This window comes from Psammomys obesus, unplaced genomic scaffold (assembly GCF_907164565.1).
Source record: "Psammomys obesus unplaced genomic scaffold, mPsaObe1.curated_primary_1811, whole genome shotgun sequence".
Lineage (NCBI taxonomy): Eukaryota > Metazoa > Chordata > Mammalia > Rodentia > Muridae > Psammomys > Psammomys obesus.
Genome location: NW_026592510.1, coordinates 12819132 through 12839309, shown reverse-complemented (window position 1 = coordinate 12839309; position 20178 = coordinate 12819132). Strand labels below are relative to the sequence as shown.

Genomic DNA, 20178 nt, shown 5'->3' with positions numbered 1-20178 from the left:
TGTGTGTGTGTGTGTGTGTGTGTGTGTGTGTGTGTGTGTGTGTGTGTTTAAGAGGGTGCAGGTGTCCAGAGAGGCCAAGGGTATCAGGTCCTGGAGTTGAAAGTGTGCTGGGAATTGAAACTGAGTCCTCTACAAAAGGTACTCTTAATCACTGATCAGTCTCTAGCTCTATCCCCAAGTGCACGCACGCTCTCTCTCCCTCCCACAGACAAGTTAGGATATCTAAAGTCTGGCCACAGAGTCACCATCCACACCTCCTCCTTTTTGGCAATATGGTTTATCTACAAATTGGATCCACGAAAAGTATCTTACTAATATATGAAAGGCCCCTAGAGATAATGCCATGCCTCAATCCTGCAAAAGAAGAGAATTCTTCTCAAATTACATCTGAGCCCTAAATTATTCATAAAATGTCATGTATGTGAAAAATTCACTTCAATTTCCTGCCCATGCAGATATCTGTGAGGGACCATCTGAAAAGCCAATCACTTCAGGAGCAGTTCTATAGTTTATAAAAAGGAAAGAAAAGAAAAAAAAAAAAAAAAAAAAAAAAAGGCAGCCATCTGGTAAAATCCAGGTGCAGCAGACATGCTGGAAATCCATGGTTCTTCTTTAGCCTTTTGGGGACACAGGAGAAGCAAAACTAACAGGCAAACACACTGTGAAGTTTCTGTCGGGGTCTGATGTGGTCTACATGCCACAGATAAAGCTGAAGTGCCACATGAGGCCTCCCTCAGAGCCCCTGGTAGGCCCAGCATGGCCACCGAGGTCCTTTTCCTAACATATTCTTGGGAAGGCTTTGCCTCATGGTCATTGGGAATGTGAACTGAACTTTTATTTGGCGCTCTACTTTCTCGGAAGGTATTATGGACACGGTATTTCCTTGCTGGAGTACTTGCTCCAGGCTGGATTACTGCCAGCCTGTAGTGAACCAGCTTGATGAGATGGGTTAGGGCCTTAGGTTCGGCAGCCAGGATGAGCATGAAAGCTCTTCCCCCTCCACAGTGTGTCTGCAGCCTCACCTGGGCTCCTCAGGTGCCCCAGACCTCCCTGATCAATTCTTGAGCTCAAACACTGCTTTGTCTATTCCGTGTGCCTGGAATTAGTCAAGAGGGCATTTACAGCCAGCATTCACTCTAGCACAGCACCTGGGAAAGCCAGACAGTCTCTAATTGCACAGATCATTAGAAAAATTGCAGCTACTTTACATAGTTCTATTACACCGGCATGTTAATAAACAGGCTCCATTTCATAGGCATTGAAGTGGATTCCTGTTCTTTGTATGCACTCTCCTTTGTAAAGCTTTGATCCTTGCAGTTCTCTCCCTTTCTTTGCCCCCCCTTAAAGGCGTTACAATAACCTGTTTTTTTGTTTGTTTGCTTGTTTTTGTTATTCGTATCTGGTCTGCACTGTACTTTGCAACTCTAGGGCCTCCATGCCAGGGCAACCTGCATTGAGGAGTTTTCTTTGCCAGGTCCTGCCAGTTGAGATGTAGCGGGACACAGATGAGGAGGCGAGGACAGAAGGCCCTGGCTCCCCTCACCCTCATTTTTCTCCTTCCTTGGGAGAAAACGTGCATTGTCTCTGGGTATTGGCTGTGTTCCTGCCACTATGTGAGCTCTTTCAGCTGGTGTCATCTTTCACCGTCCCTGCCTGAAAGGTGGCCTTAGGTACCAGGTAGCAGGGACACTGGGAGCTGGTTCCTATGGAGATTCCTTGGGTTTCTGCCACTTCTCCCTCCCTACCCTTCCAGCTTTCCTGTACGCTATAAATCAACTTGCTTTAAAATTCCTAGTGGGTTTTCCATTTTCTTGACTGGCCTCTAAATAGTCAAGTGCCATCTTTCTTGCCTCTTACAATGGAACTTAGGAGGAAGCTACAAGGTGGTCAAGCCTTGAAGTGCTTGGTTTGATGGTGGCACGAGCCAGGAGGCATATAATTGCTGTGTGACCATTATTTCAGCTCATCTTTGTAGCAACCTTTTTGGGCCTAGGTATAGGTAAATTGAGCTTTTATTCAACTGTTTCAATTGTTGTCTCGGTGGCTTATTGTCTCTGTCTGCTAACCTAGGCCTCGTCCTGGAAGCGTCTAGCCTTCATACAATCTAACCTAGGCCTACATCTCAGATCTGCTCGCTTCTGTCTCCTGGATTAAAGGCATGGTTGTATTCCAGCCCGATCACACAGATCTCTTGCCAGAACAGCCATGTTCTGAATTAACCTTCCTCTTCAGGTATAATTTACTTATTATAAATGAGGACCTCTTACAGATGGGGAAAGCGTGACACACAAAAGTAAATCAGTTGGAAGTGACAATTTGAGGGCTGAAGGTCTAAGTTGTAATTTATTATGGTGAAAAAGCAAGAGAAGCACCTGAGGCAGGGGAGTAAGCCAGCCTGTCTGCAAGGATGAAGACATCAGAGGAAGAAGCAGAAAAGCCCAAAAAATCTGGAGAGGCCAGACTGAAGATTTAGCATTTAGAGGGTATCACTCATGGGTGCTGAACAGTCCTGGACTGGGGTCCAGGAGGAGACTTGCTACAGGAATCAGCTCATTGGCAGCTCTGGCATGAAGAAGAGGGCTCAGAACTGCTGTCAGGTCTTCTGGGTCAGCCTGAAATCTAGATGCTGGACACAGCACTTAGGGTGGTTTTGCCAGCTGGCCTCCCATGTATAGGTGGCCAGTTGCTTCTCCAATGGTGTTTGCTCTTTTTCGAAAACTCCATGTTGTTAAAGTGGACCAGCTGTTGGAGATAGCCACCAGCAAAACACAAGCAAATATCTGAGACAGACATGCTGGTAAGGGGGTCTGTGATGGAAGAGCACAGATGCATTGGGATGAAGTGAGCTTTCAAAATCTGTATGCATCATCAGAGCCACAGCTCTGTGCCCGACTGTGCAGGAAATCATGGAGAGAATGAATATTCATGTACATAACTTATTTCACAACATTAAGCTGAATTGCTCTTAGTTTTGAGATAAAACCCATTTCGCCTCTCTAGTTCTTAGTGCTCAACTTACACCTCCTTTAAAAGAACAGACATCTTCACAGGAAAGGAAAATTCAAGTACCAGAAACTCACAACTTCCACACCTGAGATCGCTGGTGAAGCAGGCTGCTGACGGCGTGTCTCTGTGCTCCTGTGATCTGCACGCTCAAGCCTGAGATCATGGCGGAGGGCCTTTACAGGTGCACCCCTGGCACTGGGGAGATGGCGCAGTTGGTAAAGTGCTTGCCAGGCGAGCACGGGGACCTGAGTTCAGATTCCTAGCACCAGGTAAAAAGCCAGGTGAGCCAGAACACATTGGTAGCCTACGTACTGGGGAGGCAAAGACAGGCAGACCCTGTCAAGACAGACAGCTACTGGCCTCTGGCTTCACATGCACATGTACATGAACACACACACACACACACACACACACACACGCACGCACACGCACACACAAAGAATATATACGCTCAGTCAGCAGTTAAATCTATACTTTTAAGGCATTATAACTTTTTTCTTTGCTTCCTAGCAGAATTTGGGGGCATACTTAACAAAGCGGAATGGATTCTAAGAAACAACAGAACTTTAAAAGTCACAAAGAATCATCCTCTAAAAATAAAAGAATCCTAGAGGCAGCCATTTCCCACTGCAATATATAATTTAGGTGTGGACTTATCTGGGTGCTATTCAATGTTAAGGACTCTAAAGAGACAGAGGATGGGAGCAGTTTCTTCAAGTATTTATAGCTTATAGGAGCACAGACAAGGATAACAATGTTAAAATGAGAAAGCAGGTCACTTGGAACAGAAATATGATTCACAGTGAAATGGAAAAAAAATCTCAGATGTAAATTGTAATGTCAATATTTGATGTACTTTCTTTTTCCCTTTTCTATGCATTTTCTTCTTAGGCTGTCGGTACTTGGCTTTAAAACATAGAGGGAGAGAGGAGACTTAGGATCATATCAACTTATTCAAGAAATTCCTTGTACACACTAAAGAAAATGATGGAACCATGATATGAACATGTTTTTGTAGTTTGTTGGTTGGCTTTCCCTGCTAAGTAGGCAAGACTGGGCATGGTGGGTTAAGCATTCAGGGATGCTCATTCCCAGGGGTTCTAGGGCCATTATTTCTCTTCAGGGATTTTAGCATCCCCAAATCTCTGATCCTTACGATTTCTCTAAGGAAAAGCAAACACATGTGGTGGCTCTTTCAGTGTTTGACCACAACAAGGCTGAGAGCAGAAACACCTTGAGGAAGAGAGCAGGCTGGCAACAGCAAGGGGATGGAGCAGAGGGTGATGCCTGGAGGGTCCTGGGGCTCTCCCTCACTAGCTGAAATGCAAAGAAGAGTAGAAGAGTAAAGCTTTCTCTTGTTGAGTTTCTTTGTTGGCTTGTTCTAAGGACATTCTGGATCTCAGAAATGCTTTCTTAGTTCTCTCTGGGAGAGGTTGGTTCCACCCATACTGCAGTGCTGCAGGCTCAGAGGGCTCAGTGGAGCGACCGAAACTGACCAATGCCTCCCTACCACCCTCCCTACACATATGGTAAGCAAGCTCCCCGCTCCGTTCTGCTTCCAAAGGAGTACTTTTTTGTTCTTGCAACTGAACCGTGACTGATGATAGCTCAAGTAAAAGATACCACACAAAACAGCAGAGTGCCAAAACAAACAACTTCCAGCAATCCAACATCAAAAAAGAGAGGGGGGAACATCAGAGTATTATAGACGGAAGGCTCACTGTTCCATTTCCCCCATCCAAATCTGTAGGCTGGCTAGCACCAGCAAGAAAGCTCAGAATTAGAGTGCAGTGCTGACAGTACAGAGACAACAGGGCGTGGAGAGGTAGCTGACTTCCAGCTGGCCACAAGAGCTGGCCGGCTTCGGGAGGAGGCCGGAGCCCAAAGAAACTCTGCAAATGCCCAGGAGTTTAATAGCTTCTACCAAGAGACATCAAACAGCTATAGCAACAACAATAAAAACACCCAACAACAGCATCAACAACAACAGCATCAAAAACAACCAAGCAACAACAAAACCCCAACTCCCTTAGTGCTGGAAATTTCAGTCAATGATTCAAGAGTGCACCAGATTATATACTCCTGATAATGACCACCGTAGCAAGCTATAAAAAAAAGCACTACTGTTACATCAGAGCAGTTCTTAACGTTGCTGACACCTCCCTGTGACTTTCCCACTGCCCTCTGAACTGCTGCTCACACTCATGGGACACAGCTCACACGTGTACCCTACTTAGCGTGGCTTGACTAACTGAGAAGCCAAATGTGAAGATTCACGGCCCACATTCACTTTAAACGATAATACATGACATTAAAATTCTTGAAGCTGAGAAAGCCGGCCGAACCCAACGCCGTTTACGTAGTGACTTGGATCATCCGCAGGGGAACCTTTCTGGTGGTTCTGCATGTGAAACAGCCCCAAGCAAGCCCAGCCGCCTCGCCATGTTCTGCTTCTCCAGAGCGAGTGTTGCCGCTCTTGCTACCCCACACCCCAGACTCTTCTGTGCAGCCAAGAGAGAAAGGCGGAGCCACAGAATGCAACTGAGAAGCAGATACAACCACCAAACTTTAACTTGTCAAAGAGCGTGCCGAACTCCGGACTCACAGGCGTGGTGGCTCTGAGAGCCACCGACATTCTTTTTACCGTAGTCATTAAAGTCTCATATACAAAACAGTGTGTGAAACTTCTCTGCAGCTGCATGAGCAATATGTACAAAGCGGTTGTTTTGAAGAAGCTACTCACGTGATGGTATGTAGCACAGTGGCAGAGGGCTCGCTGAGGACTCCTGAGGCCCTGGGTTCAATACCCAGCGGCGTCAGCAAATAACAAAATATACTCATAAGAGAGTACTGATGGGTGTGACTGGGTATGATGACATCACCTTGAACATGAATTCAAGGCTAGCTTGTGCTACAGGAGCCCTTCTCTCTCTCTTAAAAAAAAAAAAAAAAGGAATGGATGTATGTGTGTAAAAGGCCACCAACATGGCTTACTGGGTAAAAAGCACTCAGCTCTACAAGCAGATGTGAGGACCTGAGTTTGACTCCTGAGTCCACGTAAAAGCTGACTCGCAGCATGAACATCTACTCTCACAAGCTGGGAGGGAGACAGGAGACTCTTGGCAGCTCCCGGGCCAGCTAGCCTTGCTTAACGCAGCAGGAAAATGGAGACCCCATCACAAAAATGGTGACTGACATGAATGAGGCTGTCCTTTGATCTCACAGATCTGTACACAGGCTCATGCAGACCCACGTTCATACATGAGAATGGCCACATGCGTGTGCACCCATGTGCGCTTGCGCAATCCTCCCCCTAAAATAAAAAATGATGAAAGCTTTGCCTTTTTGCATGGAGCCAAGGGTATAGCTGTTTCAACTTATTTCTACAAAAACAAAATGATTAATTGCAAATGGAAACAACAGCATTTTTCTGAAAACTCGTTTCTGCGACAGCAAAAAGAAAGCATGCCCTTTTCCTTACACACGAGGCAAGGACAGGCATGTCTGGCTGCAAGACAAACTCAGAGGTACTGCTGTAGGCCTGAGGTTGACAGAGTAACAGCCTGACTGGCAAGCTCGTAGCACTGAGTGTTACCTGTTTGAATAAAGCGTAGTCCTGTCGTGTGGACAGTGCTCATTGACATACAAGGAAGATGACGATATTGTGGTCGCTAAGGAGGCGGCTTCAAACAGCGATGGGGTGCTGGGTACCAGGTCAGGCCTGTGGCGGGATCCCAGGGCTGGAGGAGAGAAAGCAAACGCATGCACTCGTGAATCTCACAGATACCTGCCTCTTTAGCTCTGTAATAACTTAAATGAGTCACAAGCATTCATTTTATGTTTCAGGCTGCAAATGAAATTAAGAATTAACTGTGCTCTTCTGAACTCCAACAGAAATGTAAAAGAGCTGCTTGCAAACAGGTTAAACAGAAAGGAAATGACATTAAGCTACAAAATGGCTTATGGAAATGATATTAGAGATGCTCTTTTAAAAACCTAATAAAGTGATTGACTCTTTCAAAATGATGGCATAAAAACTCTTGGGAGCTTAAGGAGATAATTTGGCAGAGATTAAAAGGATGACTGGCAGATGCATAAACAGAGAGGATGGGTTTTGCCCTCCCATGTAAGAAGCAGACTTCAAGGGACACAAACAAGCCCTTTAACAGAGCGACAGCCTGTGGCACCTCATCCCAATCGAGCCCACACAGACTTCTGCAAAGAATTCAGGGGGCTCTTCTTGACATCCTCTTTTGATAGCAAGGCTGCCTTTATAAAAGTGAGAAAGTTCTTCTTTCTATTGAAAAATTTAGGAGTCCAAAGAAAGTATTTACATCAGAGCCTCCACTGTCAGGAAGGATGACCCTTTCAGGCTCAGCAGTGACCTGGGCCTGTTCTCCATTCAGCATCCATATGGATTTTTTTTCCTTGTGTTTTTTGAGACAGGGTCTTATTATAAAGTCCTGACTGTCCTGGTACTCACAATATAGACCAAGCTGCTCTCACACTTAAAGGGATCTGCCTGCTTCTGCCTCCCAAGTGTTGGAATTAAAGGCATGTGCCACCACTGGCTGGCTTCTATGAATTCTTTCTCTTTCTCCAAACTGAGCTGAAATAATGTAAATGAATACAGTGCAGCCTTGGGTTGTTTCTGACATTGCTTGATACAAACAAAAGCTCCCAAATGATGTATTTTCACTGTGTGAATGGAAAAATAGCCCCACTAGGCATTGTCAGATGAGATGATGATGATGATGATGATGATGATTATTATTATTTGTAGTAGTAGTTTGGGCTGAATCCAGGGCTCTACACATGATAGGCAAGTACCCCATCACCATGTAGTTCCAGTCCCTGAATTTTGGATTTGGAGGAGTACATTTAATGAGGTAGAGGGAACAGCATGGAGGAAAAATGGAGCAGGGACAGGAAATACTGAACTTTGGTTCTGAAGTTTAGGTACATAAAATCTGTAAGCAATGGGTCCAATAATTCATGTGAAAAAAAATCCCCCACCCCACTACAGATGTACATCACATAACAGGTGTGCTACTTCCTTTGTTTCCAGGCATCCTGGAAACAGTGGAGTATATTTAATTTTACTAAAGCTACATGGGAGCCTGAGATAGGCCAGTTGTGAGTTCTAGGCCAGCCTAGAAACTTAACAAGATTTTAATTCACACAAAACCAAACCAAAAGTAAAGTGCCTATTCAAACAAGAGTTATTTAAGAAAACAAATTTTGTCCTGTTACTCAAACTGTTGACATCCGTAACTTCCTGTGTGTTCTTAGAAATCGGGCAGCCTGCTGAGGAAGGGGCCAACAGAAGGCACCTTAGAGGAAGGGGATGGGAATCTACAGAAACTGCTGTCATCAATACAGAGAGGCCCAAAGGCAATGGCCTGGCTACTTGTCCTATTGCTGTGACAAAATAACCTGACAAAACCAACTCAAGAAAGGAAGGTTTGTTTATATTTTGGCTCACAGTTCCAGGGTGTCATCGACCGTGGTGGGGAAGCCATGGCAGCGGGAGCTTGAGGTAGTTAGGCATATTCATCAGCAGTCAAGATGCAGACACGGATGGGTGTGTATGCTCAGCTACCTTTCTCACTTTTATGCAGCCCAGGATGAAAGCCTACGGAATGGTGCCACCCAATTTTACGGTGAGTCTTTTCCACCATAGTTAACCTAATCAAGACACTCTCTCATGGGCATGTCCAGAAGTTGAACTAATCTAGACAATTCTTTACAGTTATGCCCGGAGGTTTCTCTCCTAGATCACTCCAGGACCCACCAAGTTTAAATTAACCACCATAGGCAATTCATTAACTCTCCTTGAAGTAACTCTAGACATAAGAATAGGATAAAGGAATTCAATTTAGTCCATGGTTGCAAGTGCTGAGATAGAAAAGGATAGGGATAGCAATCTGTTCTGAAGACTCAGAGGGGAGGAAGGTATCTATAAGGAGTTTTGAATCTTCTCTAAGAAGTAAGAGACACTTTGGAGATTTTATAAAGCACATACTGACTTAAAAAAAAAAAAGTCTACATTTGTTGTTAGCCAAAAAAACAAGAGAAGCCTGGTGCCACAGCACACACCTCTAATCCCAGCACTCGGGAGACAGAGGCAGGCGGATCTCTGTAAGTTCGAGGCCAGCCTGGTCTACAGAGCAAGTTCCAGGGCTACGCAGAGAAACCCTGTCTTGGCACCACACACACACACACACACACACACACACACACACACAACTTCCCCTTATTGATTAAAATAGAAAATTCAAAGTATCAACTCAGCAGATAGAGAAAAGTGTTTAATAAAAATTTGTTTGGCTAATAACTTTTTGGCAAATTAGAAATAGGAAAAGAAAGTTCCTTGTTCTGACAACTGATATGAAATACAACAAGCTTCACTTTAAACAATGAACCATTAGAAACACTATCTTTAACATCAGGACAAGGTAAGGCTGCCTAGAGTTATCATTTCTGTTCATCACTGTATCAGCAGTCCTAGCCAGCATAGAGAGAGAAAAAGATACAAGCTCTACCGGGCATCATCAAACAGCCAGAACACACAGTTCTTAAAGAAGGTACAAAGAGTCCGCACCAATCTCTGCTTATCCACGCAATGCATCTGCATTCATACTAAATAAACAAATTCTAACATTTATTTAAATTCACTAAAGCCGCTCTAAATAAAGAGGATTATTATGTCATTACATACGTGTGCACATAGGTGCATTTGCATGTACATGTCTGTGCTGCACACAAGAAGAAAATTTAGGAAAACATACACTAATATGCTAGCATTTGTCACCACTAAATAGGTGTCTTATAGAGGTTTTCTTTAAATATCTTGGTATTTGCTATTTTTATAATAAATCATATCATGCGTTGTTTATATAGTATTTCATATCTATGTAAACTTATTGTTCTCTGTGTAGTCCTAACAAAATTTTATTTATAGACTCCCTCTTGGAGCATGTATTCTCTGATTTTTCTTCTGTGACTTTATACGACTCAGAATTTACTAGAGTTTTTCTGTTTTAGAAAAGCTGCACGCAAACGTTTACCTTCTTCATCCAGGCTGCTGAAACTCTGTCCTTCGGTTAACAAATCACGCTTCTCATCCTTCCATTCCTGGCCGATGGAGGACACGATCTCCTGGGAGGTCGCCTTCAACGCGGCGATCGAGTTGCACCGCTTCTTAGAGGGTGAGGCCTTCAGAACTGGACAGCAAGGAGGAGTAGTCGTTAAAGCCGGCCACAGTGGGGTGGTGAGCACAGTGGGGCTGGGCACAGTGGCAGTCCCAGCACTCAGGAGGCTGAGGCAGCAGGGCTTTGGAGGGTGGCCTGGGTTACACACTGAGATCCTGTTTTAAAACAACCACAGAACTAAAGAAACGAAACTTAAAAAAATCAGATTCAGATTTCTAAATTTAATATTCTATTTGTTAGTGAATATTTTAGACATAATCTGAGTATAGAAGACAAAAGCTCATATATATATATGTATATGGAGAGAAAGAGATTAAAGAGTTTGTGTTTTGGGCTTTATTATTTGTTCAAAATGGCTTGATTTTAAGAAAAATATTCTAAATTGAACTGTCTTTGGATTTGGAAATAGTCTTATTTGAGGTGAACTTCGTGTTTTTGTTTTTTGTTTTTGCTAAAGAATTGCCCCTCCTCCTCCTTGTTTTTCTTATGCTGGGAGCTGGGTGAGTTGGTAAGTACAGATGGTGTAGTTCAGAGAGTTCTCATGACCCCAGTTTTTTTAGCCGGGGACCGGGACTTTCTAAATGTGCCAGTGTTTAATCGTATATGCATGTTGCCCAACTTAGCCAAGTTATTTCCGATTGCTTCTTTGTGATTTTCCACTGAAACTCCTTCTCTGTGGCCTTGTCAGATGTATATTTCTCTCCCATCTCTGTCAGAATGGCAGCGGTGGTCTCCAATCTGAGTAGCATGCTGGGCACCCTGAGCCAGTGAAAATGTACTTCCCCAAGTATCATGTTTGCCAAAGCCTGTGGTTTCATAGAGGACCCTTTGGTCGGAGCTGCTTAAGCTGTAGACTGATCTTCACCACTCATGCTCATGCTTTTGTACAATAACTCTTCTTGGCTGAATATTGCTAGAGAATTTCATTAGAGGGGGGAAAGAGGGAAGCCGAAACCTGTTCATGCTTCCCCTGAACTTGTTACTGGCAGCAGCCCTTTGGAGGTTTGCTTAAAGGGGTGAGCTGACAGCAATTGGATTAGTCACCATGTTTAGCTTTGGGACTCGCCTGAGTTTGGATTGCATGGTTCATTAGGGCTTTCTGTGGACAGGTTTCAAGAGATTAATTGGAGAAGGACTTTGGGATTTACAAATGAGGGAAGAACAGAGGGCAATCTCCCTGCTTCCAGGGCAGGGAAGGCTTAGCTCTCCCCAAGCAGTTTTATATTAATATCATCATCATGATAAGTGATATTCATGGTCTAGGGCATTCTTTAGTCTGGAGGCCAACACTCACATTGCATATCTCAAATTGTTGAAATGTCTAAGGGAGGCTGGACCTTTTTACAGGCTTAGAAACAGAGAGGCAGAGGAGTGGGCTCGCTCCAGTTCACAGGGTTAGAGAGTGAACCTCAGGGGCCTTTCTTGTTTTCTTCACTGATGAATTAATGGTTGATTTTCTAGCTCCTTAGAATTCCATTTTCTGGTTAAGGTGTGTGTGTGTATGTGTGTGTGCATGCGTGAGCATAGCTATGTGAACCTAAAGGAAATTTTGGATGTTCAAACAGCTGTCTTGCCATTCCCCCTGGCTACTCACAATTGATTTTAATGATAACTCAATAGACCAAGAACACTGGTTTTCCTTCGCTCCGCATTCTGTCAGGCAGTGTTCACTGTGCAGGTGGAAGCGATTACCCACATGCTGGTGTCTGCTGTAACATTTCCCCCTACTTTCGTTAATCTTTTATGAATGATGACACATTCCTGCCCTTTGCTATAGTATCTTTAGATTTCTAAGTAGAGCAATTTTATTTTTTTTATGTCTAAGTCAGAGAATAAGAGCTATGGTTTGGACACTACTAGGGGTCCCTGACACTTCAGGTGAACTACAAGGTTGAACTATTTTTATAGGAATATGAAAGCGATATGAGTTTTCCAGAGGTTGAGTGAACTGTGCTGTCCTCACAGGCTGAATTCAGAAACAGATGCAAAGCTTCAAATAGTCTCAACTAAGACAGATACTCAGAGTTTCAGAATAGTCTAAGAAACGCCACTCTCTCACTATTTGTTTTAGGAAGCATAACTATCACCACAATTGTTTTTATGTTAAAATTTTGTTTTGTAAGAGTCAGTACTTGCTGTTCTACCATGACAGAGATGCAGGGGCCTCTTGTTTGCTGCCCTGTGAGTATCCAAGGCTAGCTGGCCTGAGAGCTTCCAGGGACCTCACGTTTCTGCTTTCCATCTCCCTTCAGGAGTGCCTGGATTTCAGATGCTTACTTCTGCATCTGGCTTTACCTAGGTTTTAGGGGGATGCCTGTGGGACAAGTTCCCCAGCTAGACCCCAATAAGTTTTTATTGTGAAGTGGTAAGAATCAGTAATTCATAATATGTTTTTCCCAATTCAGATTTCTGTAAGACGTAGACAGTTCTTTGGGGGGAGGGTCCTTACTAATTTTTAAGATACAAAGTTACCCTAAGAGCAGACGGTCTGAGCATTGCTTTCCTTCTCCACTGTTCTTACTCAGATGCTGATGCTCAGCGCCGAGACCCAGCTCAGAGAATGAGGACATGGGCAGTGTAAGGTGACTGGAGCGGGCAAAAGAGGGACAGTGGAGGAAGACACTCAGGAGGGTCAGCCTGGGGGTGTGAAATGAGAAAGACAGCAGAGGGGCCCCTGGCAACAAACCTTTGCCAAGACCACAGAATACCTGGAGCAAGAGCTAACAACTTTGCCTAAATGGTGAGTTCCTCAGTCCACATATGAGCCTTGCCATTTTCAACCTAAACTGACTTGCATCTGGTTGAAAACTGAATGCCTTAGGGATGTCTGAGGTTTTATTTATTTATTTATCTATTTATTTATTTATTTATTTATAGACAGGGTTTCTCTATGTAACTCTGGCTGTCCTAGAACTCACTATGTAGCCCAGGTTGGCCTTGAACTCACAGAGATCTGACTGCCCCTGTTTCCTGAATGCTGGCATTAAGTATGTGCCCCATGACATCTACCCAGCAGGATCTATCATCTGGTTTCCATGGCCCACTCCTTCCCTGAGCGTGTCTTTAGCTAAACGAGTGGCTCCCATCCTTTCTTATGCTGTGACCCTTTGTAACAGCTCCTCATGCTGTGGTGACCTCCAACCATAAAATTATTTTTGTTGCTACTTCATAACTGTAATGTACTGTAATGTAAATATCTGTATTTTCCAGTGGTCTTAAGTAACCCCTATGAAAGGGTTCTTCAAACCCCCAAAGGGGTTGGACCTACAAATTGAGAACCGTTGAGCTAAACCATGTCTGATATCAGGCACCTGGGCCCATCTCCAGCCTGTCCTGCCACTCAACTGTCTCTAGATCTGACCACTTTCAGCTCAACCATCTGCCTTTCCTGAACCTCTCCCCATCTTTATTCTTACCCCCAGCCCTTTGCATGGGCTCTTTCCTCTCCTTGAGATGTTTTTTTCTGTCTTCCTGTGATCTCTGCATTAACACTACAGGACTTGAACATCTTTTCCTACCTAAAACTCCTTTTGGGGAAGAACTGGTATACCCTTAGAAGATATGAGAAAATGTATCAGGTTACCTGGGCAAAGAATTTCAGAGAAGTTTTTAACACAATGGTGACTAATGCTTCTAGAAAATATAGGAATTTTGTAGATATTAATGCCTAGAAGGGTGGAATGAATGGAGAAGAAGGCAGAAGGCCAAAAAATAAAAACAAAACAAAAAAGGAACAAAAAAAGATACTTGAAGACTGAAGACCAGTGCTCTTTTCTTGGTACAGGATCTTAACTCATAACGAAGTTATGTCCTTAAGCCTTAGGGCTTTTAGCCATCACTGATGAAACATACTTTTGTTGTAAAGTCCCAAGCGTACCGATTAAATTGCATCTTTTTGAAATGGTGGTGGGTAGTGAACATTTCACCCATTCATCGTATTACTCGTCAAACAATAACTTAAAGTGTTCCGAGCTGCTGGAGCCAAGAAGAGAGGGTGTATAAGGTGGGGTTGGTGAGAAGCAACGTCACAGGGCAGGGCCGGAGGCCACATCATCAGTAGACACCAGAGCTCTGTGAAGGGCTTTGTAGTCAAGGAACCCTATGGAAGTTTCCGTCTCCCAAACTTATAATAACTATTTTTGTTGTAAAACAGTTTGAATGGGAAGTTAGAGAGAGTAGAGCTGTATGTCAGGCTCATTCTTCTGGCTGCATTGTAGAGAGGGACTGGATTGTATAGGGACACAGCTGGGCACAAACGGACCTTTATGGGAGGGGGCTATATGAATATATTTCAGGCAAAAAAATTTCATAAAAAACCCAAATTACGTCCACAGTGGCCTCACGCAAGAAGGAGTGGCCTCCTCATGTTTTCGAGTGTAAGGCTGCGGGCGTTGGTGAGTGGCTACGTGGGGCGGAGCCACGGCATGATGGACGTATTAGTGGTCTGGGTTACTGGGTGGGTTGCCGTGGCTGATGGTGGGATGTGGATTCAGGAAAAGAGGCAGGCTCTGTGCGGGGGGCAACCAACTTCTACTATGAACTTGGTGGGCTCAAAAAAAAAATCATGGAGTGTGAGAGGGTTGGAGAGGCAAGGGGATGTGGCAGATTATGGGATAGGCCCACAGAAGGTAAGGGACCGTGATGGGCATGGGGAAGTTACTCAGGGAGAAATATATAAAGGGGAGAGACAAAGTTCTGGCCCGCATCTGGAACGTGCACATATAATGTTGAGGCACAGCTGGAGAGACACCTAAGGTCACCAGAGAGGAGCATGAGAATCTGAAGGCGAAGCAGAAGGGTCCAGAATCATGAAGGACAGTGAAGACGCACTTCACAAGAGTATGGCTAGTAGTCTCCGATGCTTCAGAGATCAAAACAAAACAACAGGCTGAAAGCTGTTAAATAGCTTGGAGGAGGCTGCTGACTGGCAACTGCAAGAGGAAAATTTCGGTGGAGTGGTAGGATCGGCATCCAACTGGGGTGTGCTCGCTAGTGACAAGAAACAAGGTAACGAGACACCTGCAAGTGTGCACAGCTCTCAAGAGGAGAAAGGCACCACAGGAGAGGCACAGAGATGCGGCACTGAGGGGTTGTTTTCAGTCACAGGAGGAGTGGACTGAAGACCTAGGCATGGTGCTGGCCAAGGATGGATGGGCAAAACCACCTTTGTGTGAAGGTAATCTCTAGGAGGATCTGCTGAAGACACTAAGAAGACCCACCATCCATGTGGAGCATCCTGCAGCCCTTCCCAAATGCACACAGCAGGCCTCCCCCATTCCTGCCCTGGGTGCGAGGTCTGTACAGCTTACATCCAATAAAAGACTCAAATAAAGCAAGTGAAATTTATGAGAGAAACAAGCCGGACCTGGAATACGTTAGCTCACTGGAAGGCAGAGGACGAAATCACCTTTTCTACTGTGACAGAACAGGACACCGGCAACCATGATGAGGTGCCCACTGCCCAAGCAGAAGCATGGTCCTGAGCATGTTGTTAAGAACTCGGGAAAAACAAAGCTAGATTCTGACCCATTTCATCTATCAAAAAAGTACCACAGGGACCAGGAAAAGAATTTTAAAGATTTGCATGAAGTAGAATTGGTGACGTAGATTTAGTGATAGAACACTTGCCCAGCACGCAAGAGGCCCTAACTTCAGTTTCCAGCACTGGAAAAAATACACTCCTTCTGTTTAAAAGTTTGCATACAAATGAACAACAAAATTCCAAATCAACTGTTAACCAACTAACTGAGCAAAACTGAGACCTCTATGCTTAAAATACAAATACAAAAAAAAAAGAAATGAATTAAGTCCTAAATAAAAAGACAGCCCATGTTCATGGAATGGAAGCCATCATATTATTAAGATGGCAGAGCTTCCCAGATTGGTCCACAGAATCAACCCAAACCAAAATGCTGCTTTCCTTTTGAAAACATAAACTGACCAGATGACTATTAAAGCCATGTAGAAATACTAAGGGCCCAGACTAGCACGGATGAGCGGGGGAAGAACAGGTGAATGACTCGTGATTCTTGAATGCAAAACAGACAGCTGAAATACAAGCACTGGGGCGGGGAGGGGGGGGACTTGGATAAGGGAGTACATACTGATCAGCAAGATGGGACGAGAGTCCAGAAACAAATCTTTACATACAACTGTGTTAATCGATTTCCAACAGGAGCACCAGAGCAATTCAACATGGGAAAAACAGGCTTTTCAACAGTGATGGAAGAACTGGAAATACAGTGAGAAAATGAGAAAAGAGGAATCCTACCTCATAGACCTAATTGTAAGAGGTGAAACTGTGCGACTATTAAAAGGAAATAAGACCTTGGGGAGGTGATACATATCTATACCACATCAAATGCAGTGAGGGAAGGGGGAGAAAGAGAGAATGGAACTATATCCAAATTAAAAAAAAATGTTCTTTAAAGGACACCGACAAAAATACCAAATGAAAACTTACAAAATTTGGAAATCATGTTTCTGATAACAGGCTTGTGTCCAGAATATATAAAGAGATTTCAAAAGTTCAACAGCAACACGCACATGACTGAATTAAAAATGGGCCAAGAATCTGAGAATATACAAATGGCCAGTGAACAAATGAGATGTTTAACATTATTTGTCTTTGGAGAGTAAAAAACCGAAAGCATAATGAGTCACAACTCCACACACACCAATATGGCAGAGCTGAGAGAGAACCAGCAGGTGAGGAGGTAGAGAACGAGGCTCTCGACGGTCGTCAGTGGGACAGTGAGACGGTGCAGATGCTTGGGAAAAGTTTGCAGAGTTATCACGCAATTTCACTTTTAGGTACCTTCAGAAAAGAAATGAAAATATACACCCATACAGATCCTCATACGTGAACTTTCACAGGAAGAGTCTTCATAAAAGCCAGAAAGCTGGAAATTAGCTTTCAACTGAGGATCAATAAATGTGACATGCAATAGAATATTTCTCAGGAGTGGAAAAATAAAGTGCCGATATATGATACAACATATATAACTTTATTTAATGTAGAAAGTCACACATACAAGTCATCCACTACTGGTTTCTATGACGTTTCCTAAATCGGTTAATACCATGGAGACAGAAAGAAATGCTGGGAAGGAGAGGAATATGGTGATTACTAATGGGTGGTAATAAAAATGTTCTAAAATTAGACAGCTGTGATGACTGGATGACTTAGTGAATATATTAAAACCCACAAATCTGCACACTTTAAAGAGGTGCATTTCGCAATATGTAATGTATACCTTAACAAAACTGTTATAAAAAATAACTCAAAATGAGAAAAAGTTAAGAAGTAAGTCTTGGGGTTGGAGAGCGAGCTCGGGGGTTAAGAGCATTTGGTGCTCTCGCAGAGGACCCGGGTTCAGTTCTCAGTTCCCACGTGATGGCTCACAATCATCTGTTAACTCTACTTTCAGGAGTTCTGACTCCCTCTTCTGGCCTCTGTAAGCACTGCATGCACACAGCACACACACAAACATGCAGGCAAACACTAGTACACATTAAATAGAAAAAAATTAATCTTTTAAAAAGTAAATAAGACTTATTACATTAAAAGCATGATAATTCAGAGACTGGGGAAGTCTGTGACACATACTGTATTTTTTGGAACCGAAGAAGCCACCAATTATGATGTAGGTTTATTTGCTACCTCATTAAGGGGAGATAAAAACAAACAAGAAACAAACAAACAAACAAAAAAAAACCAGCAACCACAGTGAGGAGGCTTTGGGAGAAGACTTCCTCTTCCAGAAAGAGAGAAAGAGAGAAAGACAAAGAGAGAAAGACAAAGAGAGAGTGAGTGTGCGTGTGTGTGTAGCATTAAAGGGCTATGTCCTTTTATAAAGTACTGGCCCAGGGGGAAGAGAGGTAGAAAATCTTGGAAATTATGAGCCACAAACCTGAACACAAGAGACTTGCAATCTGAATAAACAGTACTTTATGGTCTATCTTAGGTCAGGAAAACCTTGGGCAGAAAAATTTAATTTATGGGGGTGTGTGTGTCTCAATTTGACACTAATTTTTATGAGACAACCAATTGTGTTTAAGGCTGAATAATAAGATGAAGGTTTATATAAATGTTGAGCTTATGTAAATTATTCGGAAAAATAATAAACACTCAACATAAGTGGTCAGATACTACGTAGCCTAATTCTCAAAGGAGTTACAAATGACCGACAAATCATGAGAAACACTTGACCCTAACCAGTACTTGAGAAAAATAAAACAATCAGGTAACATTTTCTTATCACAGTGGCATGATTTAAAAAGCCTACTGGAGGCTGAGGGCTGTACTTGGCTTCTCTACAGTTATGTATATTTAATATTCACATCTTGAACTCTATCCCAAGTAAACAGTCCCAGTTTAGACACAGCATTTATCTGGAACTGTGATCATAAAAAATATTAGCTAGACATAGGGAGAGGAGAAATGATGCAAATACCAATCCCTAAAGGAGTGGATAGCAGATTACGGCACACCCCTATAATTTTCAGGCTGCATTTCAGCTTTGAACGATGTCTGGAATATTCAAGGATTTGAGAAACGATTTCTATTATAATGCTATGCAAAAATCAGAGAGCAGAAACCCTCTTTTTACGTGCGGTGACAAATCAAACCTGGACCTTGCACACGGCAGTCACACACTTTGTTGGTTATCGGCTTTATAAAAATGCACTAAAGCACAAAAGTGAAAATTGGGAGGAAGTGCATCAACCTCTTAGTACCTAGGCAGCTCTGGGCAGAGGGCTTGCAAGTAATTATCATGGCTTCATCTGCATTTTCAAACTGCAGCAAATATTATAAGAAAAAATTTACAATTACCAACATCATGATTTTGGGGTTGACTAACTTATTCTGACTCTCGTTATGAAGGTGAGTCACAGACTAATTAAATGATGAAATAGCAATGTGTGTATAATATGCTTATTCTCCACTTTCCACAGTTTGAACACTAAGAGTATGCACATAGAAAACTTCCCCTAAGTATAAAGATAAATAAGATGCCATGTAACACCTTGATTTAAAATAATTATTATTAGCTTTGGGCCTAGTTTGTTCTAGTAACTTAAGCACTTGTGGAATGAAGGCAGCATACTGATTTGAGAATGTTCTCTCTCTTTTTTTTCAAAGCTGTGTCTGCTGGGCAAGCACCACATCGGAGCTAAACCCATAGGGGCTTTCTTCAATTTTTGATGTGAGAATTTTTGATCTATAGACTTGACCCTGAGCCTGCCTTTGTAGCTTCCCACCATGTGTGGGATTGTGTGAGTTTTACTTTTTTCTTTTTGACACAGGATCTCACTGTATACCCAACAGTGGTCTGGGGTCTTCCAGTCCTCCTGTTTCAGCTTCTCAGGTGCCGGGATTATAGGTATGTGCCACTATGCCTGTTAGCATGTGTGCTTTGATTTGTCATGAAGGTTCTTCTCTTTTCTCTTTGATTTCTTCTCGAAACTATGGGTGCCAAAGGCAACACATAAATAAATCTGTTAACTGTATATTGTGTGTTGTGTTCACACGTGTGCATGTGGAGACCAAAAGGTTGATGCTGGGCGTCTTCCCCCATCACTCTCTACCTTATTTATTTATTCTTTTGAGAAAGGGCCTCCCATTGGACATGAAGTTTATGGACTGGCCAGCAAGTTCCAGTACTCTACTGTCTACTCCTCACTAGTGCACAGATTATACTGTGCTCTGCTTTTTACAGGGGTGCTAAGGGTTCGAACTCAGGTCCTCATACTTTCATATCACTTTACTAACTAAGCTTCTTCCCACACCCAGCCTGTATATTTTTTAACATAAAAATGGGCCAGTTATTACGGCATCATTAAATCATGATACTTAATCATAATTGGTCATTATTACCACTGCAAAAAAAAAAAAAATTCCAACTCTTCCAACAAAAACTTTCCACAGATATATGGTGACATCAGTAACAAGTGC

At 43.1% G+C, this 20178-nt stretch overlaps 1 protein-coding gene across 3 annotated transcripts in view; it reads right to left on the bottom strand.

The window, feature by feature from the left end:
* Positions 1-20178, bottom strand: part of Pip5k1b (phosphatidylinositol-4-phosphate 5-kinase type 1 beta) — a 268382-nt gene that overhangs the window by 44791 nt on the left and 203413 nt on the right. For all 3 annotated transcript variants that reach the window (XM_055613852.1, XM_055613854.1, XM_055613853.1), the window contains exons 12-13: positions 10077-10232; positions 6602-6746 (exon numbers count right to left, since the gene is read on the bottom strand). In XM_055613852.1, the coding sequence (XP_055469827.1) occupies positions 6602-6746; positions 10077-10232 (301 nt within the window). The remainder of the gene's footprint in view (positions 1-6601; positions 6747-10076; positions 10233-20178) is intronic.